The sequence below is a fragment of the Centruroides sculpturatus genome, unplaced genomic scaffold, assembly GCF_000671375.1.
Source record: "Centruroides sculpturatus isolate CEXI.00-Female unplaced genomic scaffold, Cexi_2.0 scaffold539, whole genome shotgun sequence".
NCBI classification, from domain to species: Eukaryota; Metazoa; Arthropoda; class Arachnida; order Scorpiones; family Buthidae; genus Centruroides; species Centruroides sculpturatus.
This window is the reverse complement of record NW_019384823.1, coordinates 83009-109355: the sequence shown is the minus strand read 5'-3', so window position 1 is coordinate 109355 and position 26347 is coordinate 83009. Positions and strand designations below refer to the sequence as shown.

Below are 26347 nucleotides of genomic sequence, written 5' to 3'. Positions count from 1 at the left end.
GAATGGGGTAAAAATTAAGTAATGAAATTTGGCACAGTAACTTGTATGTAAGGGGCATTGATGCTATTAAATTTTGGTGATTAAAGATCAAGGGAGGAGATGAAGTGGGTTATGTATCATATTTCAAGATGGGTTGGACTTTATCTGATGAAGATTTTACTAGTTATTAGCATTTACAATTTTTTGAGAAACCCATCCCTACCCTCAAAATTAATTAAGCTTTTTGCTATTTCATAGTTAATAATATCAGAAGTTTATTATAAAAAAAAACTTCATAACAAATGATGCCACACACAATTTCATTTATTATGATTATTAAAAACATAACTTTTAAAGTCTTATAACAGATAGGAAACATATGCAACTCCATTGCTGGATTTTTTTAAAGTGTGTAAACATTTAAAGAATGAGAGAAAAGCTTACAAATAAAGAGTGATGATGTTGATTTCAGTACTTCTATTTTATTACAGATTTCTAAAGAGAGTTATCTCCATAAAGTTAAAATAAAGTTTTAATTATTTAAAAATTTTATTATATATAAATTTCTCTTTTAGAAGAGAAAACTGCATAAAATTTGGAAAAAATATTTGAATATCCTGGAATTTTCTTTTCTAGATGGTGATTTTTTTGTAAAATATACACAGAATACTGTGTAACAGTGATTCCCAAAGTAAGTACTATAAAGCAAGGGAGTGTGTGTAGGTTTATTAGAAAACAAGGAGACAAAAATTCATTTCGAAATAAAAATATTAAATTTCAAACAAATACACTGTAAAGTCAGCTTTCAGATATAAGGCTATATTAATTGAAGGGCTGAGTGAAAAAGTAATATAAACAACAATTTTTTTTAAATACAAAAAAGTATTAATTTAAAAATAAAAGGACAATAAATGTCATTAGTATGCAGGTAAATATATCTACTTATTTATGTAATTTAATAAAATATGATTTTTTTAACCAATGCTAAATTTTATTACTATATATTCAAGTTATACTATTTGTTACTTCTACAACTTTTCCACTAATGTACAGTACTTAATTAATAAAATACTTCAAGATACTTCTAGACAATTATTTTTCATTTATAAAATAAATGCATAAATTTAAAAAATTTCTTATTTAAATTTATTTTTCAATATATCATTTTGGACTGATTTTATGAGGATGCACTGAAAGGAAACAATAATCCAAAAAGTGTGAAACACTGCTGTATAATACAATGAAATTAAGTACAATTTAGAAAAATGACTTGAAAATAATTTGTTCTTTATCTATTCTTGTTCAAATGCAATACAATTTCTTGAAAAACTATTATTATTATTATTTAAATAATAATAATTCCAACTAATAATATGATAATTTCAAATAAAAATAATAATAAATAAATGTTACATGTAACATTTAAACTATTTTTTAATATTTTTTATACATTTAATCTTACAAGATATATGCAAGTTTAAATATAAGGAAATCTGTCATTTACATTTAAATCATATAAGAAAAATTGATTATAAGGCAGAATTAAAAGTAAGAAAAACCTTAATTACCTTATCAAAATAAACTTTAATGGAACCCACATTTGTTGCACCAACTGCAATCATGGCAAAAAATCCATATTTCCAAGTGCCAATGTAGACAACACGCTCATTTATATTAAAAAGTCCTGCAATCCAATTTGCAATGCCTGGTCTCACACTGAACAACTCACCTGAAAAAAATTTAATTTTTAAAAAGTTATAAAATTTCGAAATTACACCTGAATGCAAAATTTCCAGCAAAGAAGTTCAATATTCTATACTATATAAATGAATTCTATCATTTTTGGCCACTATTTCATCAGTAGAATATTGAATTTCTTTGCTGGAAATTTTGCATTCAGGTGTAATTTCTTATCTATATGTACATTTCCAGTTTTTCTGGTACAGTTGCTGTTTATTGTTATAAAATTACATTTAGCATAGCAGTGTTTATAATTTTATACTTATATGTCATTTTATTTATATTACTCCCAAAACATTCTTATTTCTTTCAATATTGAAATATTTCCTTCCTAGCTGTAAATTCATTAAGGAGCTTCATTTATAAATAATTTCCTTTTTTTGATAAAGATAACAGATATCACTTTTAGAAAATAAATTCTAAATTTGTAGAACATATTCTTTGTTTTATCCTCTCCATATTCTTGAAATTAAATGAAATAACATTGACCACTTCAATACTTCTGTCTGAATATCCTGTAATAGCAAAAGTCTATAAACAAATAATGTTTCTTTAATAAATTAAGGTTATTTCAAGAACTATTCCAACAAACAATTCTTAACAATTCTAATATAAAACTCTTAATGATTCATCATGGATATTTTAGAATTAAAAAATAATAACAGATATTTTAAGGGGCTGTAGACCATTCATTAGCAGTGGCATTTGAGTTTTGAATAGGCCAAAACCACTTTAGAATTTATTACTTTTAATCAAACATATGAATTACGTCTATTCAATCATTGACCTCTGCAATTTCAAAGCTTAAAACAAACACTGATAAAATGAATTTTGCTGTTGCCCTGGCCAATGTCACAATGTTAATTTTCATGAAATAAAGCAAACAAAAATTTTAACAGAATTTATTAAACCAAACTGTTAATTACCTTCACAACCCTCAAGAAATAACCCTATTTCAAATAATGGTTGTTTTTACACTTTTAGTGCCAAAAAAATGTTTTCTACTTTTTCAAACAATCTATATCAGAAAAACTCAAGGATTTCTTTTTGCTTTGTTTTGTTTAACCACTCTAATACACTGCTCCATACTTTAATGGTGAATACTGTCTCCTTCTCATTTTATTTCATTTGAAAATCACTTAGAATATTAATTTGTTTTTGTAAATAAATTTAACTTTATTTAATAAATTATTTCAAAATACAGTAGATCATCGATTATCTGACTCAATTGGGGACTCAGGTTGGTCAGATAACTGAAAAAATTGGATAACCAAAAAGAATGAAAAAAATACATTATTAGTATAGTATGTGAGGCCGGGACCACACACCCCCCTGGGATGGAAACCGGCTGTCGAGCTAAAGTCAATATATCGGTGACTTATTACGTAAATAGGACCGGTGTGATCAAGGAACAGGGTGCGAGACGATTTAATTGTCGCATTCCAGGCCTAATTGACAGATTCACGGTCGTCAATCATGAGAACGATCGAGGGATCGACCGTCGGGGAAACTTTGGACGGTCACCTTACAGAGAGTTCAAAGCAGGTCCTGCCGACACTCCTGTGGAGGGGGCGGCGGCTGAGACAGCTTCCTCCTCTCCGGGACCGAAAAATAGACATTAGGTGACAATTTACGAGACCGTCATCCGGGAGAGGGCTTGACCCGACTCCGGAGGGAAACGGCCCGGACGGGGTCATCTCGGCGACCCCTCAGCCCGAATTGCGTCCCTGGCAATAGACCCGGGACCAATAGAAGCGCAGAGGGACCAACATTCGGACCAACCAAAACTTCGGGATTTCGGGAGGAAAGAGATTACAAAAGCCCGAGGTCCCAAGGACACGGGGAGAGAGTTGGTTGCGAGCTGGGGATCAAAAACAACAGTGCAAGTGAGCGGATACAGATTTACCGAGAAGACAAAGAGAACACCACAGGAAGCGTACGGAAGAGATTTGGGACTTAACTTCCCAACGAAGACCTCTAACCATCCAACCTCCAAGCCTCTACTTACGACCTGGAAGAAGATGACTCTCTCCTTCGTTGTGTTGTGCCGTCCATTCTCCGAGGATCCATCGAACTGTCCGGCGAGCCTTTCGACTCCCAACGAGACCGCCAAGTGTTACTATTGTAAGCATGTTTTCTAATCCAAATAAACGCGTTGACTTAGTAAATACGGTCTCTGTGTGAGTCTTTGCGTCCAGCAAACTGCGACCCCCATATGGAAAAGGCTTTCTCGTGTCATCCTGACAGATCACAGGCAAAGCGAGGGTCGTAACCTTTCACCCCCAGGGCTACCCCACCACCCACAAGTATATTAGTATATCCCATGTAATTAGTATATTGTTAACCTATTTTGCATTAAATTTTCATCGATGTTAAGCCTAACAAAAAATTTTTTTAAAATAATAATCGTCACTATTGTATCATTAAAAATTATTTTTAAATTATTTTATTGCTCACAAAACAAACAACCACTCATAATTAGAAAATTAAGCCTCGTTTAAATACTGGCCTCCCTTCAATGGCCGAATCAATGTTGCCAGCTAAAACACACAAAAATTTAACAAAAATAATATTAAAGTATCCAAGACATAGCCAAATATTGTAGCGCCACATCACTAGTGGACATTTGAAATTTGCCAACTAGAACGGTCGGTTAACCGATGTGACGGTTAATCGAGGGTTGGATAATCGATGCTCTACTGTATTATAAATTTACAGATTTCAATCACCTAATATGCCTTAACTCTCTAAATTATACAACCTTGACTCTGACCCTGAAATTTGTTAATATGAATTTTTGATAAAGCAACCTACTGTTCTTAATGATTCATATTAATAATAAGAGTTGATTACATTACATTTTAGTAAAAGTACAAAATAAAAAAATAAACAGTAAAATATTCATTAAAAGTCATAATACTGTAAGTTTTTATGAAAAACTATTAGTTTTTCCATCTTGTGATGTATCTTTACTTAAACTTTGATTTTATGTCTTTTTTGTTCTCTCCATTGAAAAAGGTATAAACAGTGCTCCACTGCATTATGATTTTGATTGATATTTTTGCTGTTAATGTGTAATAAATAGTATAGACCAGTGTTTCTCAACCTCAAACGAATCGTCGCCCCCTTCACTTCAAAATTCCGATGCCAAGGGACAAGGCTAACGCCAAATTCGTACTACCTTGAATAGACTAGTGACTAGTATAATGTTATTTTTTTAATTATTGTACGATATAACGAATAAAATATCTAATTATTCTTAATATAATGTTTTACTATATCTCCCATAAAATTGTTTTTCGCCCCCAAAATATAAATTGTTACTAATCGCCCCCTCAACATGGAAAAACGCCCATGTCACTCCCATTGAGAAACACTGGTATAGACTAATTTAAACATGATTTTATCCTTTGCAATATAAGTGCAAAGTGACTTTATGATCACTTTTATATATTTGAAGGAGTCAAGCAACTTCTATCAAGTAATTTATGATGTGATTCATTTGAGTCATTCCTCTGAGTTATGAGGTTAGAAAAACACTTGTACATATCTTCAAGTTTTATCAGTTGTCTAATTTTAGCTATAAATTAATAATAATTAGAAAAAATTCTTTTAAATTTGACATTATTCATAAATCAAACCTGTTACCAGTGTATATCCTATAAAAGATTGTCCCACAAACATTTTTGAACTTTATGAAGTTCTTCTTCAGGTGGACAACACATCGGTAATAGGTTCGATTTTTGATTGCAAGTGTAGTAAACTTCTGGTGTTGGTAAAGGGTTGAACAGTATTGTAGACATTATTCATATTAACAATTATTAGTAAAACAAATGATTAAATTATATCTTAAGTTAAATTGATTAAATACCAGAGAAATGTCTCCTGTATTGAACTGTCCAGTCAACTGGGGAATGGAAGCGATGATAATCACCAGGTGCAAGATATATAACACAATGATACAAATCATTATTATTGTAAAGTAATGACTGTTGATATTTGGAAGAATTTTCATGCTGCATAAAAAATCCTTTTGTTAATTTCAAGTATTAACAAATTTAAATAACAAAAAAACTTTTTACAAAAAAACTTTTACGATATAAGCGTTAAATTAAACACGTATGTCACTAAATTGACGAGCGCTTTCGACGATACACACTTTTGTCTTCTTCAGGTCATTAGAAGATATAAGAACCTTTTTTGAATACAAAATTTTTAAAAACATTCCAATCTTAACTAATATTTTGGAATACCAGCAACGGTAGAATATAAAGCGTATATAACGGTAGAAAGCGCTCGTCAATTTAGTGACATACGTGTTTAATTTAACGCTTATATCGTAAAAGTTTTTTTTTTGTAATAAATGATTAGCGTGCTGTCCATCACTATATTATAGATATTTAAATAACAATTATAGTATAAAATTAAATTCAATTAATATATTAATATATAAAAAAAAGCTTAAACATTCTTGAAATTATTATACAGTAGACCCCCCCATAATACTGTAGATACGTTCCGTTTTATATGAATTCGTGTTTTACAATCACTTAAATACATGAGCCAATTAGAGCCTGGCACATATGCAGTTTAGGGATTACAGCTGTTTGAAAGGTTTTCGTCCATAAAATTAATCGATTCTAGACTAATTTGACTCAACATTTCCAAAACATATATAATTTTTTGGAATAATCCATATAAACTATGCTATAAACAAAAAAATTGTAGGATTACTTACAGAGTGTGCACCGTTCGACGACACCATTGCTTAAGCTTGTTTTCATTGTGGAGTGGCGCATCAAACAGTGGGCACGTGTTTCTGATAAGTTATTTTTCTGCAAAAAATTCGCTGAATTTTGGAGACATCATTAATATAAATATAATTTTTATGGACGTTAAATAAAAATGGTTTTTAGTAGGTCTGCTGCTCATTTAAACTCAACAGTTTGTGCAATATCCACTATTGGTCTAGATTCGACCAATCCTGTCGCGACATGAGTCAGTGATGATGTTTTACCATATTATATGAGTTTCTTTTAGCATGTTTACACGAATACGATCTCAATTTTTTCACCGTTATATACAAATCCGTACTATATAAACCCGTTTTATAGGGGGATCTACTGTATTTTTGTTTTCCATAAAAATAACTTTTAAAGTTTTAAAACATAATATAAATAAATTTATACGAGTAACATTTTAAATGATATTGAGATAAAGAAAAAGTTTTTGCCTATATACTCATTGTCATAACAATTAGCATACCAAGAAGTTGTCGTATTGCTGTGAAACTTGGCATGCAGATAAATCTCAAGCAGATATAGAAATGATTAGAGTTATAGCATGATGGCTCATTGCATAATTAGCAGAGGAAGTTAAAATGTGTTTCAGTTGGCCTACAAATAACGCATGCAAAGGCATGCTATCTGTAGTTTACATGTTGCAGAGGGATGCTGTATCACTAGAGATGCCTTTATGTCACAATCAAAAACCATCTGAATAACTAACAAAGTTTGAGAGGGGAAGGTTCATCAAGTTGAGAGAAGATAGGTGGTCATCTTGCTGAATAGTCTGTCACCTAAACCATTCTGACAATACTGTGAGGAGGTGTAGGGACCAGTGAATGAGAGAGTGCTCACATACACAGCACCCAGGCTCAGGACACCCTTAACAGATCACTAGCCAAGAGGACTGCCTGGTCTTCTGAAAAGCATACAAACAGCTGACCATATCATTGTTCACCATCTGGACACAGGTGGTGCTATCACTATAGGTATCTGCGTATATTATTTTGAGGCACCTGGGTGAGGAACATTTGATATCACAGTGGCCATTACATGTGCTGCCATTGATAGCCACCCACCATCTCCTCTGGAGTGGTGTTGCTCCTGATAGGAAACAATGGTTACAATGGAATGGAACTGTTGTTTACAGTAATGAATCCAGATTCATTTTGTGCACTGATGACAACCATGTTCATGTCTGGAGGCCTCATGGTGATCACCCCAATTTGGAGTGGTACATAGTCCCCACAGCTGGTGTGATGGTCTGGGGTGCCATCACATACGACAACCAGTCATCTCTAGTAGTGATCCAAGAGACCACGACAGCCCAGTGGTATGTTAATGATATCCTGCAGCCACAAACATTGCCTTCATGGCAGAACTCCCAACAGCCATTTTCCAACAGGATAATGCTTGACCACATACAGCAAGGATGTCACAGGACTGCCTCTGTCACAGTGCCACACTTCCCAGACCAGCCTGGTCTCCTGATTTGTCACCAATCGAACATGTCTGGGACCACCTGGGATGGCAAGTTGGACAGCCTAAGAGTTTGGCCAAATTAGAAGACTGATAGCAGCAACTGTGAACTGAGATGCTGAAGAACACCATATATCATCTGTATGCTTCCATGCCCACCCATATCATATCATGTATTCATGCTAAAGATGGTCCAACAGGGTACCAAAACATTCTTTCATTTGTAGTTTTTCCTGCAATGATTTTTTTGCTTTCATTTTGTAATCACTTAGTTATATCACTATTACAGACACATATACAATTTCATTTGATTCCAACAACTCCTCCTTTGTGTGCTAATTTTTATGGCAATGAATGTATATATTTAAAAACTATAGAATTAGAATAAAATATAACTAGTTTTAACATGTAATAAGTAAAGTACAGAAGATGAATATAATGTATCTCTCAACTTATAATTAAATCAATTTATATAAGAAAAACACAGTTTGCATAATCCACAATATCATTCAATCTATTTAATATATAAATTAATATATTTTAAATGTAAAATACAGCAAGTCCTCACTTAAGTTTGTCAAAAGGTTCTTAGAAACTGATGTTAATCAAAACAATGTATAACGAGACTAATTTTACAATAGGCTAATTAATATAAACAAGATATAATTCAATTATTATTATTCTAATTAGATCCAGTTTGCAATCTCTAGCATTTATTTCTAACCTCAGAGATTTAATTTTACTGTGTATAAAGAAAATTCAACAATAATAATTGTAAATGATTACAAATGTACTTGTATCTTTCCATTCTTTCCCCAATAATGTTATAACAGAATGACAGTAAGTGAAAACTTGCTGTATAATTTATATTTTAAACAAACTGGATGATATCATAGATTATGTGAACTGTATTTTTGTTTTTCTTAATTTTCCACAAGTTAAAAAAGATTTAATTCAGTAAATCAAATTTATGACCATTCTTAAACAATGAAGTACATGTTTATTAAAGTACTTCACTTTATACCAAAAATTTATTGACAAATTAATCTATTGTCTATTGGCATTTGCTTCTTTTATTATTAGAAAAAATTTGCTACTATTTTCAACATTTTATTAATGCCATCTTCAAGCTAAATCAATCAATTGCAAAACATGTACTATTACAAATTTATTTATTTTTTGAAACAATTCTAGAACAGCATAAAAAATTTCAAACAGCTAAATTACAGCTACAAAATTTGAATCTGAAAGAAATTACCACATTTAGAATGATAAATTTGATTTTTTAAAACTAGATTTTAAAATGTAATGTACCACAATTAATACTAATAAAAATTAACAATATGAGATTAAATTCTTATATCACTTGAATTATAACTAGCTAAATTTACCAAATTAAGACATGGTGTAATCCAGTGCATAAATACAAAACTATGGCTGATAAAAGATATTCAAGAGTGATAAGGAGTCAATACTGGATTCCAAAGGTCTGACAGGTCAACAATGGAATGGTTACAGGAGTTGTTGGGTGCAATACATAGTTTCTTCCAAATGAACAAAATGCTAAGTTTCATATGGAATGGATCAAAATGGTATCTGATCACAAAGGTTCACTACAATGCTCCAGAACTCTCTTAGACAGTTCCATGGTTTATCAGCCATGTTTGATATCCTGATGCTCCATTATCCTAGTTGAAAGCATCTTAGAAGTTGCCTGAATGTATGAAATTTCGGTAGCATTGGAACCTTGTCTTAACAGAATGTGTTAAATCTCTGATGTCTGTGTATGGGTCCCTATCATTGCACACAAACCTCCAAAAGAAAGGCTGTGATTTGATGAGTAGCTAGTATCCATGTCATTTTAAATTGGTTAGTGAGGTATAAAGCAACATGCCCTATGTACAGGATGGAAACACATGTACACATTTTTAGCTTTATTAATCAAGGTGGTCACCAAAAAATGGTTTTTAAAGACACTAACCCTGATGACATTGTACAAATATTTTCCTATACTATAGCAGCTTTTCTAACTTGCAAACCTTATTAAACTCATCTCCTTACTTACAAGAAATTGAGAGGAGGGAAGTAAGTATGTCCTGTGTATTAATTAAAGTACTAATGACCACATTTACATACTGAGGTGGCTATAAAGAAGCAGTGAGAATTATTAATAAATAATTCCAGTTATAAAGAGTTCTATTTAAAAGTGTTTGATCCTGATGATGGCTGCACAGATAGCTGAAAATGTTAGATAAATAAAAAACTGTTGCTGGAAAAGACCATGTATTTTACAATAATCTAGTTTAAGATTAATGTATGAAACATAATACATATATTTAATATATTATTATTATTATATGTCAAAACATAAATCAAAAGGTATATATATTTACCCCTGGTGAATTTTTTGAAGACCAACTATTGGGGCCAAGAAACTGTTCAAGAGAATATGTAACACCTTTCACTTGCTCTAAATAGCCATCTTTTATTTTACCAAAATGAAGAACTGTTCCATCTACTGGACTAACCTAGAAAATTAAAAATAATATTTGATTATATAAACTTAAATTCACGTTTCATAATTCAGCATTATCAAAATTGCCTTTGATATGAATACAACATACTACAGTTTAATACTTAATTATCTTTGCTAATTACAAAAACATTTTAAAAAATTCTAAAGATATAATTTATTAATTCCAGGCTTTATAATGTATTAAATTAATTTATAAATATAACAAAAATGTAAAGTATTTTTGAAGAAATGTAATTATTTAAATCTAACTAAATTTTTAAGTGTAAAATAAAAAAAAAGTATTATTATTATATTTAAAGATAAAGTATAGAGTTGGATCTTTTGCTTTACAAGTAAATCTATACTTGCAGTCATGGTATTTTTTGACTCCTTTAGATAGTGTAATCTGAAAACTTTCATACAGCTTTCAATAAATTTTAACTTCCAGAGTGAAAATGATTTAAAAAAGATCATTACAAAATTATAGATGGTAGTCCTTGGTTAATACAATTGGTTAAGTTTCCTGTTTTTGATCAATGTAGGCAATTTAAATGTCCTTGACTCCTGTTACTCGTTTAACTTGCAGGATAGAGTCAGAAGATTGATATTATCGTGATAGTAAATTATGTAAAAATATGTCATAGTTAAGCAATCTCTTTACTGTGCAATCATTACATTTATTTATACAGTGGAATCTGCTTATGATCACTTTGGGACAAAACTATTGATAATAATAACTGATTGTAATTGTTTTCACTCAACAGAAAACAATATTAAAGTAGAGAAACTGCAACACAAATCTTCATCCCAAAGGTGAGCTTCAAGTAAAAATCTACTGTATATGTATTTTCTACAAATTCTTGTCATGTATTTAAAAGATAAAAGGTATGCTTTGGTTAAAAGTAAGTTTTGAAGAAAAGGCCCATTTAATATGAATTTTCTAAGAATTCTTATCATTTGTCCTCAAGTGTTGTTATTACAATTGATAACAAGAGCAAAAGTTAGATTATAATAGGCAGATTATTTTTTAACTAATTTTATAATGTGTTTTGAGACAGACTGATTATAATAACATTAGCAAAGTAATAACATAGTGATTATAATAACTGGATTCCATTGTATTAGAAAAATTGGTGTAAATATTTCTTCAAAGTAAATGATAAATGAGTTACAGTGGATTCCGCTTAATTGAGACACTGGTTAATTAGGGCAGCTGCTTTATTGGGCCAAATTAAGCAATTAAATTAATACATAATTTAATTGCTTAATTAAGACAGTAGCAGAGAAGGAATTTAGCAATTTTTTATATATTTTAGTAATCTTCTGAAAATATGTAGGCACTACATACACTAATGTTATGTAGGCCTAATGATTGGCAGAGACAAAGTAATTTTGTCTTGCTCGGGCAATTCGGTTTTTCCAGAGGGGGTCAAGCATGGTAGGATGTATCACATGGGGATTTCGTCTGAGACAGACCTGAATGCAAATTACTGACCCTGCTCTGGATTGGACCAGATGATCCCCTTAAAAGCAAAGGAACAAAGGTCGAGTTCTCTTGATTGAGTTGGAAGACAGCTAGAGTTCCCTTGGAAGGTATTGCATGCATAATTAGGTCTAGATTCAGACAGCAGCCATCCAATTGTTAAGACCAACATCAAACTGGTGAATTCTATGGACACTCCCGCTGAAGTGGCCCATCTCCAAGTAAAGGAAATTGTACTCGAAAGAAGACTGTAAAATGACTTTTGGATGAACCCTTTTCTTTCTTCCTTTTTAGTTAGAACATGTTCTAACTAAAAAGAAAGAAAGGAAAAATTGTTCGATCAGGAACGGATCGAATGGTCAACCCTTGTTTATGCCACTACTAATATTTGGCAACACTAGCATTATGCGAATCAGTTATTTATTGTCGTAAGTCTGGCAAATTTATAGTACAAATATTTTCTGTATTTTGGTTTAATAAAGCATTAAAATAGGTACCTAATTATTATTTTTTACCTACTTATTTATATGGATTAGTCCCAATGTGTCCCAGTAAAGCAGAATCCATTGTATTTATTTATTTTTCAAAGAAATTAATAAAATAGAATTTCTTAAAAATTTTTGTAAACAAAACAATGAATTTATATAAAACAAACTTGAAAAATAAATATTTATAAAACTTGATTTAACAAGCATTAAACTGGAAACTTTTAAACAATGAATGATTTAATAAAGTATAATTTTTATAATTTAATATTAAAATCTCATCTGGCAATATAACAATAATTATTGCATAAATATTGTTTAATCAGGCTGTTTCAATTTAATTACCTAATTTCATGCACATATCCACAAATGGTTTCAAATTGACTTTCAAACATGGATAACCTGCAGGTTATCCATGTTTGAAAGTCAGTTTACAGTACAATTACGAGACAAAATACAATTATAGTAATTAATTGTATTCTGTCTCATAATTATGCTAATTAAATTCAATTACATTAGAAGTAAAGGGCATAAAGTGTAATATAAACAAGGTAAGTCAAAAATCCCTTGAACCCTTTTCATTCCATAAGTATTAAAGATATTAATTTTGTTAATGTAGTTACATAAGATATCATATATGAAAAATCAGATGCAACCTGTTTACACAATGTTGATTAAGAATCCAAAAAACTGATTGTCGGTTTCAGTTTTCATTGATTTTTTCTATGAAAAATTTGTCTTGGTTTTCGTCAGTTGCCTCAGATTTTGTTGTTGTGTCCGCATGACCACGCTGCTAATTTTGCAAAAACAAAGGACGACCCACACATTTACCTGCTCAGTGTGGCATTGTGAGCATTACCCCATGCATCTAGCCAATTCCATTGCTTTCCTTTCCTTTTAGCTCCATCATTGGACCAAAGAAAGTTTCCAGAGCCAGCAGCCATTCGAATGCCATGTTGAATGTTCATTTATTCTTTACACTAGACTTTTATATTAATTTCTTACTGTTTTTAGTATTAAACACTCTATTTTTTCTCTATAAAATGTGTTTTTTGGTTTTGGAGTGTCTGGAATGAATTAATTGGAATTATGTTGAATCATATGGTAATAATTGCCTCAGTTTTTGTCAGTTTCGGATTTTGTCGATTGTTTATGGACGGATTATTGGCAAAAACTGAGGTATCATTGTAGTGCTTTTTGTTATTGAAACTTTTGTTACATCTCATTAAGGTTATAAGTGACCTTCAAAATCATTTTCAAGGTTAATAAAAAGGTTCTATTTGATTCTCTATGCATGACTTCCTATGTAATTACATTAACAAAATTAATATATCTTCAGTACTTTTGGAGTGAAAAGGGTACAAGAGACTTTCAACTACTCTCTATATACACATTTGTCTCTGAATTCAATAATTAATAATTTTCATTTTAGAATTACTACATAAAACATAGAAAGACATTCTGCAGATCAAACATCAGTAATCAAATGACAAATTCCAAATTTATTGTAATTAATTAGGATAGATAAAAGAAATTTTTCACATAGAATGATGCTAAGCTTTTTCTGAATATAGACATCCATAACTGCCATAAATAATTGGGCTATAATTTGGAAATAATGATTTTGAATTACAAATGAATTTGACACTAGAGAGAAGCGTTAAGCACCATCTCGTATTAATATTAATAATTATAATATTTAATTAAATAATTTAGATTAAACCGGACAAAAATAATTGGCCCAAAGCAGGACTCAAACCTGCAACTTTTGCTTACAGTGCAAATGCATTACCAGTTACGCTACCCAGATCTCCAGGTAGTGTAACTGGTATTAATCTTGTATTAATTAAAATCAATATTATAGTTATTAATTTTAATACAAGATGGTGACTAACGCTTCCCTCTAATGTCAAATTCATTTGTAATTCAAAATCATTATTTCCAAATTATAGCAGGATTATTTACGGCAGTTGTGGATGTCTATTTGCTATACATTGGGTTTCGGTTGGTGTTTATATTTTTCTGAATATAATGATGAAACAGTTCTCATGCTTTTTCATGTGATTTTGCAATTCTTTACAAATAATATATGGCTCTCATAATTTTTAATTTACTTCTCTATTTGGTAAGATAAAAACTATTTGAATGTGTATGTGTATATTTTTAGAATTTATTATTTTTGAAGTTCATTTATAATATATATATATATTAGAACACCTTAATTTTGCTGAGAATTATATATTTTAAACACAAACGCTATCAACCTGATTAACAGGCCATCTTCAGGTCCAAAAAACGAAAATGGAACAGATACGTTCCATGTATAGAATATACATATTTAAATCAAAATTTAGAACAAAAATTTTAAAAAATATACAAGAGAAACGGAATAAAATATAAAAATAACACAAAATAAAATTAAAATATACAAGAGAATATATAAAAATAACACCAAATAAACTAAAAAATAAAAAATATATAATAAATATAATAAATCTTCCAATAAACTAATTCTAGCTTGAGTTTTCAGTGAACTTTTTAATCATGTATTTCCACGCCGACGACAGGCTCTCAGCATCTCTCGCATTTAAAATCTCGCATAAAAAAAAAAAATTTTTTTGTTCTAAATTTTGATTTAAATATGTATATTCTATACATGGAACGTATCTGTTCCATTTTCGTTTTTTGGACCTGAAGATGGCCTGTTAATCAGGTTGAAAGCGTTTGTGTTTAAAATATATAATTCTCAGCAAAATTAAGGTGTTCTAATATATATGTTTACTTGCTGAGCACGTTTAAGGTTATAGTTATGGCGGCACCGGTAAAAACGTACAAGATATACAGGAAGTTGGTGTTAAAGATGATTAAAGCGAGTTGTAAGTTAGACTTTTTAAGAGAATGTTTAAAGAACAAAGTCTATCCCATGTCGATCTATCGAATTAGCATCCCTACGGAATGCCGTTCGCTTATAGTTAAGTTCCGTTTAGCATGCCTCAAGAAATCTATTAGAATAACAAAGAACAGGAAGTATGGGGTCTTAAATGAACTTATTCGTCTAGAGGATACCGTGTACAAAGATGATCCGAATAAACTAACTCATATCAATAATAGGGTTGTGGATTTGGCAGAAGCAGTCAGGAAGAATTCCACTAAACATTATGTGAAAAAATTGAAATGGATTATTAGTAAACAAGTGAAAAGATTGAATAAAGAGAGCCCTAATACCTTCCAAGTATGGGACCAGATAGAAATACCAAAGAAAATCAAAGAAGTGCTTGAGAAAGGCCCTAACTTTGTCCCAGATGTGGTGAATAGTTGGGAAACCTCCATACAGGAGATTGAGAGAGGGATAGTTGGCATGGATCCTTTAGATAAGGAATTCTTTAGATGGAAGACTGTCATCAGTAACCGCCCAAAGAAAAAAGCAACTGGTATTAGCAATAGAGACATATGGCTTACGAAGGAGTGGTTAAGAACGAATGATCTGGTGATGACCAAAGCAGACAAAACTAAACATTTAGTTGTCATGAAGAGACATACGTTTGACAAGGAATTACATGCTTACATCAGGAAGACTGAATGTGAAATAGTTGACGACAAAATAATTGGATCTCTGGACAGAAGGGTCAAGAAGTTAGAACGCTCAAGTCTCGCTGCCGTTTTGCCTTTTCTGAAGAAATGTCACAATCCAAGTTCAGGAGCTCCAAGATTGTTTGCGTTTGCTAAGACGCACAAAACTGGAAATGAATTAAGACCAGTGGTAGAGAAGTGTAGGGGGCCCACCTTTATCTTAGAAAAAAGGCTACATGAATATTTATCCTCACAGATAGAAGACGATAGACTGGTGGCAAAAGATCCTCTTGTCGTAGTGAAGGAAATGCAAAATATTTCTTTAATGGAAGACGAAGTGGCGACCGTTTTGGATTATGAAAGTATGTATCCTTCAGTAAGGATTGAATCATGTGTGGAGGCATTATTGGATTTCATGTACAACAACAACCCTCAGTTGCTTAGTTACACCCAAGACCTAGAGGAACTCGCTAGCCTGGTATGTTATCAATCTTGTTTTACCTTTTGTGGTCGAATTTACAGGCAGAAAAGAGGGGTTCCGATGGGAAGTCCCCTCTCTGGAATTCTTTGCGAGTTAGTAGTTAGAAGATTAGAAAGGGAAGTTCTACGAAATTTTAAGGAAGATGTCATACATTTCGTCAGATATGTGGATGACATTTTGATATTATGGAGAAATAATAGCAAGATACATGAATTTTTGAATAAAATCAATAATAACAAAGATGGTCTTAGATTAAAGTTAGAGCAAAAAAGTTCCTTGAGTGTGCACTTCTTGGACATTAATATCAAGTTCATGGGAGATCATTTGTCCACCAGCGTATATATTAAACCTACTCACACCCCGCTATATATACCAGCACAGTCCATGGATCCATATAGATATAAAATGGCTGCATTTCAAACTTTGATAAGAAGAGCCTATTTGTATTGTGATAGAATCGGTGACAGGAATAAAGAAATTGACAGAATATTGCAAGTAGCTCAGACCCTAGGCTACAAGAAAAGCACCATTGTAGGATTACTCAAAAAATATGAAAAGAACAATGAGAAACAAGGCTTAAATACAGCTCCCAATAGACGCTTGAAGTTTACGTATAACAGTAATTTGAACAGTATTATGAAAGAAGTTGCTAATAAGAAACAAGCAAGAATAGTTTTAAAAAGAGCCCCAAATTTATATAAGATATTGAGAAATGATAAGGATAGAATAAAGACAGAAGAAAAACCAGGTGTCTATAAAGTTCCTTATGAAAACATCCAACTAGATGTTAAGAAAGACTACATCGGCGTCACCAACAGGAGCTTAGGAGTAAGACTAAAAGAACATCGGTATAACGTAAAAAAAGGATCCAATGCCACGGTTTTGTCACAAATGTCGCAAGTCCAAGGTTCGGTGGTGAAATGGGACGAGGCAACGATTATAAAACCAGTGTCTTCCCCCACTTTATCAATGACGGCGGAGAAGATTGAAATATATAGGAGTAGGCTACGTGAGGGATGTTTAAATGCGAGAGATGCTGAGAGCCTGTCGTCGGCGTGGAAATACATGATTAAAAAGTTCACTGAAAACTCAAGCTAGAATTAGTTTATTGGAAGATTTATTATATTTATTATATATTTTTTATTTTTTAGTTTATTTGGTGTTATTTTTATATATTCTCTTGTATATTTTAATTTTATTTTGTGTTATTTTTATATTTTATTCCGTTTCTCTTGTATATTTTTTAAAATTTTTGTTCTAAATTTTGATTTAAATATGTATATTCTATACATGGAACGTATCTGTTCCATTTTCGTTTTTTGGACCTGAAGATGGCCTGTTAATCAGGTTGAAAGCGTTTGTGTTTAAAATATATAATTCTCAGCAAAATTAAGGTGTTCTAATATATATGTTTACTTGCTGAGCACGTTTAAGGTTAAGGTTCATTTATAAATTAAAATTATAATTCATATAAATTTTGCAATATTTCTTCAGCTTTTTCTCATATAACTTGAGTAGCTACACACCTGTTTTCTACACAGAAAATAGTCAAATTTGGCATGTTTTATAATAGAATGTACTTCCTGCCACCAACTCCACATTCCTCAATTTGGGCAGTGTTCAGTAATGCAGAATGCCAAGTAAGCCAAGGGTGTTGGAATGTTGAGACCAGGATAAATTGTTAAAAAAAGGTACAGGACATCAACAAATAAAGATCAATGGAAACATTTGAAATCTTCCAAGTCTCTAAAAATGGTGAATGTATTAATTTCATGGAGAAGGAAACATTATCCAAAGCTTGGCAATCTCTAGTTGATAACCCAACAAGGAAGGAGAATGACTGGGCTAGACTTAATGTTGGTTAATAACATATGTAATTTATTTTATTTTATGTTTTCATTTTAATGTATCAAATTTTAAAATATTTAAATAGTTTGTTTTCGAATGTTGTAAATTTAAAATAGCTGTTATAGCTCTGTCATTAGAACTCAGTTCTTTTATTTAATTTTGTAATGTATATGTTTTCTAATATGAGGCAGACCTCTGAACATAGTTAAAAACGTTTTTTTTTTATTATTATTAAAACATTGCTGAAAAAGTATAGAAGGCAGAGTTATTGATATTTTAGTAAGAAATCTAATTGGCTAGAATTGTAAAGAAAAGATTTGTACTAAATAACTTTCAACATTGTCCTGAGTCAATGAGTCAGCTAGTTTGGTTAAAGTGGCAGAGGAGGAAGATTTAATTCCGTGTAATTGTAATTTTATCATTATTGTAAAAATATATAACATATACTGTATAGCAATCCTTCATGTGAGTAGTAACAACAGCAATGATGTGACAGAAAAGATATCACTATTAGAGCTTAAACAATGTAGGCTAGGGGTTGCCAAAGTGGTCGATATGGACCCCCAGGGGTCGATGCGGCTTAGAGGTCACAACCTTTGTTTTTTTTTTTGCTTAGACAGAGACCACAACCCACAATGTTTTTTTTTTTTCGCTCATACATATACACTTGTAATAAAACTTTATGGTGGGGGTCAATGTGAGGCTTTGGAAAGTGATTGGGGGTCAACGGTTAAAAAAGTTTGGCGACTCCTGATGTAGGCTGTCTAAACTACAGTATTTAAAATTCTAGAAATAGGCAAAGTCAGGAAGTAATTACAAATGAGTTTAAGATTGCAGCTTAACTAGATTGTTAAATAGTTGGAAATATTAGTGTTTTTAAGTCATTTATTAAAATAAAACATTTTCTAATTTTATAAAATTTTCAATTTTAATCATATCTTAATAAGAATGTCTTAAATTTTTAATTAAAATGAATTGAATATTTGATTATTATTAGAATAATTAATTAGAATAAATTATAATTTGTCAAAAATTTATTCTAAATAAAGTATCAAAATAAAAACACATTTTCATTTTATTTTATTTGCTAATTAAACAATCCCATTTTTTATTTATCATTAATTGTTTCTTACAACACAATTTTGTCCTATTTAATTCTTCTAGATGTTCAATTCAAGATTAATACTGTAAATGAATTTAATTTATTGACTATCATTAACTATCAATAAGACCATATTAACATGTGGGCATATCTAGTAATGGCCAGGCCTTCTCTTCTTAGGAGCCTCATCTTACTGCTCTCCTCTCATTACTAATATTTTAGTTCTCTATGTACAGTGGTCAAAACAATTAGGAAATCATATGACTTGGCAAAAATATGCAAGCCAAATGTGTATACAAAATCAGCTCAAATGTGTAAATAATTTTCTATGCAACATCTCTTAATCTCCTAACTGTTCTGACCAGTGTACATTTGTACAATGCCTCTAAACAAATTATGAAATGGGATTAAAAAAAGGCTTAAAATGGCCTTGACTACCAGAGGAATATGGCAATTATCTTTTTATCCGTTGAAATCTTTAATAATTTTTCTAAAATAAAACAATTTTAACTTAACAAAATATCAACTTATATACTACAAAAAAAAAAAAACAAAATTAGAGAGTTGCTTCTCTCTAATATTGGGGTTTTTTTTTAGTTATAGGCTATATCAGGGATGGCCACACCTGGTATATAGGCTATATTACCATGCATAGATTAATTACAGAATACATGAGATACATCTTTACATAGAGATCCCATGGATCATAGTATATACAGACTTCTATATGAAGTTATAAATGGTTTACTTCTAATGATTTACAATAACCTTTTTATTTTTTCAATAATAATTCTTTTAACTAAACAAAAACCTTACCAGATCACATATTGGATGGACGGAACGGACATTGGGTTTAAGAGCACGTCGAAAGAATTCTCCTAAATTGTGGTAACTTTTTAGATCTTCTTCTTCAGCTTCACTTATATTACATTCAAAAGTGGAAATAAACAATTTTAAAAGAGGACTACGCAAAAACATAGGTAACTCTAAGGCATTTATCCAACCCCAAAAACGAGAAAAAATTCGAAGAGGTAGCATTTTATATAAGGAGATCTAAAATTTAAAAATATTTTATGCATTATATAAATTTTTAAAAAGTATTTTTTAGTTTTAAATATCTTACCTCTAAATTAGATGCTAAGGACACTTTTGGACCACTGATCAATCTATCTCGCTCTCTCTTATTAACATGACAAAACTGTTGGTATGCCAAATAGGCAAATCCCATACCAATTGGAATAGGAATCCATTGTAATCCACGAACATAACGTATAACAAAATGACCATAAAATCGATTCCATGATTTAGATGAACTGCCGGGTTCTGAAAGTGATTTGTTTTTCCAATTGGTCATTATTAGAAATAAAAATTAAATTCAAAATTCAGTTTTGTTTATATTATCAGAAATATTAATTGATAAAATTTTGAAATGTTAAGCAAAATAAAATGAAAAATTATCTTATTCTATAATTATATACATTTCTTAATTTGGTCATAAGTTATAATTTTCGCTTTTCTCAACAAATATTTATTGATATACAAACATCATCACTAAACCCAATATATTATAAAGCTATACACCAACCAATGCTGAATATTATCAGGCTAGAAACGACTAGCCATTTCTAGCCCGATAATATTCGGCATTAGTTGGTGTATAGCTAAATAATTATTGCATATTATCTTGTGATCCACTGTCATATAAATTCAAAATGCATTTTTTTGTTTGAAAGTATTCTCTGTTTTTAAATTTACAAAAAAAAAAATTTACTCTACTTTTCAATTCTTTGGAAAAATTCCTTTATACAATCAAAATTTATTCTGCTATGCAGTCCTTTCCCTGTGCATTGCTTACCTTACCTTGAAAATAAAAACTTAAACAATATAATAAAATAAAAAATAATTTCATGAATAATTTCATGTTTAATTTTATTGAAGAAAAGTGAAATAAAACTGTCCAAAGAACCCGACTACACTTTTACAATCTACATATATATATATATCTGATAACTTCAGTTTCCTAAGAAGCTTTTCAAAATTAATCTAAAAATTTCCACACCGTCAGTAGAAAATAGTGACAAAATGATATGAAATAGTTCAAAGTTTACTTTGATATGATAATATTCCCCTTTTTTAATCCAATGATGAAACAAGAAATATTTGCAAATGACACAATCTGTCTTATTTCTACTGTAGGTTATTGAACAAATAATGAAATGTAATTATTTATCAATCATATTATGACAGATAATTTGTTTTATAATATAATTTATAAATTCAAGAAATTGAAAAATTATTCATTAAGTATTCTTAAGACAGCTATATTTACTCACTGTATAGAATTTAATAAGTATAAATGTGTATTTTTGCCAGCAAAAGTAATTTTGCTGACAAAGGAAACACTGCAGATATTTTTATCTTTATATCTCCAATTTATCTGAAATATAATTAGAATGTTATTTTTCCAAGGCAGGAGCTGAATGAGAATTATGTCATAGGGAGAGATAAACATAATAATTTATTTATATTTTTTTTCTCATAAAAATAAACAAAACGTGTATTGGAATATTAATTAATTAATTTTTTAATATTATGATACTTGCTTTGTGAAATGACTCTTCAATGTAAATTTAACTTAATTCTTTTTTTTTAGTTTGAAAAGAATATAATTTTATTCATACATAAAAATAAGCTCAGAAATATTTTAAAAATATTATTATTGATTAAACTGACAGCTAAAACCACATTTTATTAGATATAATCTAGATTAACTGCATTTTATATTCACATACTGTCATCTAAATAATAAAATAATTTTGCATTCATAAATTTAATTTTAGTTTATGCTTGCTATTTCATAGTATGTTCCAACCACAGTATGTTTCAAATTATTTTTATACATTTCCTATATCTAGTCAATATAAAATTCCTTTTATTATTTTTTGCATATTGCTTCACCTTAAATATTTTAAAAATTTTCTTCTAGTAACACTTTTTGTGAAATTAAATCACACTTATATAATAAAAAGAAATTGATCAACAGGCTACTTTTGTACAGACGCAAAGATATTTGAACATACCTTGTGAAGTAACTCAGTCCAAAGTAAAATCTTTTAAAAATATTAGAATATACACAAAAATGGATGGAAATAAGTTTTCTATTAAGAATTTTGTATTCAGTGAAATATTTGAAAAGTAATATGTAAAAATTATAAACTGGCTTAAAATGTAAAATCTAAACTTTAAATAAATTTATTTTTCAAATTTCAAAACTAATTTCAAAAATTTTTATTCCTTTCACAACTGAATTTTGTAAAGTTAAGAAAGAAGAGAAAAAAAAAATTCTATAAAAATATTTAGATATTTCATTCACTATAAATGCTATTCAAAATTCTAATGATTGTGACATTGAATTAATTGGCAATTCATATTCTGATCAAACAAAATATTTAATGGGTTCTGGCTAATGTAATTAAAATGCAACATTAAAGCATATACTAAATAAATCAATAGAAATAAAAACACACTCTAATAAATAATTTAAATTTATAAAAATAAAAAAAGTTTTTTAAGTAATTTCTGTGTGTGTGTTATTGGCAATACTTATTTAAGAAANTTAACTTAGACTTACTGCTAGTCAAAAATGAATTTGAGTTAAAACTAGTTTTAACTAGACAAAACGGGTTTTAACAAAGACATTCAGTATAAACTAGTTTCAACTAGTTAAAACGCGTTCTAACTAAAAACGGGTTTTGACTGTAACATATACATGTCAAAGTTGAATTTATCAAAATATTTATTAATTTCCTTGTAAGAACCAATATTAGTTCTTAGAGAAAAATTAATTTATTAAGTGCTGTAATGCAGTTCCAGGGCTGACTATATGAATAAACTTCTATTCTCTGCATAACTAAATCATATTAAATATTTATGTAAATTAATTATTAATTGTTATACTTTTAAATTATCTTATTAAAATTTTTTGCAAGCTTGCACAGACTACAGAATATAATCTTAGTTTATTTTGACATTTTAATTATCAATATTAGCATAACATTTAAATATACTACATTTAATGTTTTATTGAAAAACTTTTTAAGTAAGCAGGTCCTCACTTAATATCATTAATTGGTTCTTGAGAACTGCAACATTAAGTGAAATGACATATAATGAAAGCAATTTTACAATAGTCTAAATGACAAACAAAATATAATTCTATAATAAATACAACCAATCCAATAATTACTTCAAATATCAAATGACAATCAGATTCCTTTATCAGAACTAAATTAAGACTAAATAATTAATAAGTAATTTGGCAGGAAGTATATGGTTAGGCTGTTTATTTATTTATTTGTAATTAATAAATTTAACAAGTTAATTTAATTTCAGAACATTCTGGAAGAAAAAATTGGCCCAGGGTAGAACTTAAACCTACAACTTCTGCTCACTGTACAGGTATGTTGCCAGTTACAACATCCAAGACCATCAATCTTAGCTTCCATACTAATTAATTAATTAGTTTAGATATAACCATATCAATCACTCACAACTGTTGTTGTTGTTGTTATTATTATTATTGTTGAATTAATATAAAAGATATAATTCAGTTAATATCTTCTAATTGGATCATGTTTGCAACCTCCAGTATTTATTTATTTCCCATGTCCTTGAATTAATTTTATAGTTTATAAAGAAAATTCAACAACAATAATTGTAAATAATTACAAATGTTCTGGTATCTCTCATCAATGACATTATAGCAAAACAGCATTAAATAAGGACTTGCAGTATTTATTTTCTCATTTAGTATCAAAAGTATATGCTCTTTTCTACCAGGGCTAAAAATTTGACTATTCAGAGACATTGCAAAAAATGGCAACACATTACTTCTTATAAAAAATTATTTAGACTATTAAGTTTATTAACCAGATCATAAATAAAATATACTTAAAGACATCAAAACAATTTGGTAATATTTATAATCAAATAATAAAAATTTAAATACATAAATATAAAATGGTAAATTTCCATAAAAATTGAATTTTTTTCATTATTTCCTAATTGATCTATAACAATAACAAACAGTTGCAAGCTTTAAATGTCAATGCTTGATTTTATCAAAATAGTAATATTTATTTTATCAGAATAAACTTTGAATTATTCATTGCTTACATCATAATACTTACAGATTATCTACTTTAATCAAAAACAAACTGTGGTGTGAAATTGTTTACTTTAACTAGATATCACTTTTTAAAAGTAAAAAGATTAAAGCAGATATATTGTAAACTTGTTAAACAATCATATTTATAATACAAATTCTATAATTTTAGTTGAAAAACTGAGTAATTTAGAAACAGTTTATATATACATTAGCATATTCAAGCATTCAATTAAAACAAAACCTGTCATTATTTTAGTTAAAAATTTAAAGTACTTAATTTTAGTGTGATTTCATAGAAACCAGCAGCCGTGTAAATCAAGTATCCCATAAGTGTAATAGTCAGTATCAACAGTCAGTGCAATACTTAAACTTTCTTCCTTCATTATTCATAAACTTTTATTTTGTCTTTGAATGGTTTATAAAAGTTATTTTTTATTCAGGTTAATCATGTTTCCATAAGTGAGAAATGTCATCAAAGTCAAATTTATTTATTTAACAGAAATTTTTAAAATATTTTTAAGTTTTTCAAGAATTTGATACTTGTCACTTTAATTTTACAAAACTCTACTCTTAAGTATAATTACAACTAAAGTAAAATATTTCTATAACTTCAGGATTTTAATATGTAAGTTATTCTGTAATTAAAATTTTTGTGTATTTTTGATGCAAATATTAGATTCCTCTCTAAAAACTGTTCATCTTATTAATGAATCCGATTCATACTTTTATAAAGAAAAATATCTCATTAAACATCAAATAAAAATAAATAAGAATTAAGTTTTCAAATCAAGCCATAAACATATTCATATTGACATTATTTATGACTGTTAAGATTTTCATTTTTATTTGATTCATAAAAAAAGATTAAAAATAAATTAATCATAAAAAAGAGAAAATTAATTAAACATATTACAATTGTACATTGAAAATTAATGATCTAAATCCAAAGTTCCATCTTGTCAATCAATTTCTAGTATTTCTATATTTAAAGACATCAATAGTTATCTAGATCAATGCAACAACAGTTATTTTGAAGAATAGCCTTCAGAATTTTTTTAGTAATACAGTAGAGTCTCGAAAACTCGTCACTCGATAACCCAGCAGTCTGGATAACTCAGCCACACCCTGGCAGGGCAAAAAATTCCTTAGTTAATTCATTTTCATTATAGACAGCTTTATGCCTCATAAAGTATTTTTCTGAGGTCTGTCTTATCAGTTAAATTACTGTACACAGTGTATTCATTAATTTTCATTTTCATGTAGTAAAGGCTTTATGCCTTCATAAAGGACGTACTTTTCCTTTGTTTAAGGGTATTTGGGCAGTTTATTCTCTGTTGTATTCTCAAGTAAACAATACATACAAGTACAGTACAGTATTTTCTGAGGAAACACTCATACTTATTTTTTTAACCCCATTCCCGATAACCCGGCATTTTCACAAACTCGGCCACCCTTTGGTCCACATTAGGCCAAGTTTTCGCGACTCTAGTGTATTTGTTAAATTAAGTGGCTTAAGTGGCTTTTTTCTGACTAAGAACTTTAACTTATTTTTCCCATTATAACTTTGAAAATATAAAAAAAAACTTCTCTCAAACTTTCTATTAACCCCCCTCAAACTTCAATTGACTGCTAAGGGTCAATACCTACATTGTTGGGAAAGCCTGGGTTATATTATATTGGTTGTTATTAAAAATATTGAACACCTTCTTGATAT

The 26347-nt window shown here is 29.6% G+C and overlaps 1 protein-coding gene across 3 annotated transcripts in view; it reads right to left on the bottom strand.

Moving 5' to 3' along the window:
* The window catches only part of LOC111629961 (phosphatidylserine decarboxylase proenzyme, mitochondrial-like), a 43427-nt gene that overhangs the window by 4128 nt on the left and 12952 nt on the right, over positions 1–26347 (bottom strand). For 2 of the 3 annotated variants that reach the window (XM_023373925.1, XM_023373926.1), the window contains 5 exons: positions 20590–20789; positions 20283–20519; positions 10376–10510; positions 5591–5735; positions 1548–1708 (listed from right to left, as the gene is read on the bottom strand). In XM_023373925.1, coding sequence (XP_023229693.1) covers positions 1548–1708; positions 5591–5735; positions 10376–10510; positions 20283–20519; positions 20590–20789 — 878 coding nt within the window. Of the gene's footprint in view, positions 1–1547; positions 1709–5590; positions 5736–10375; positions 10511–20282; positions 20520–20589; positions 20790–21242; positions 21672–26347 lie in introns of those variants that run through there. The other variant, XM_023373927.1, reaches the window with a different exon arrangement.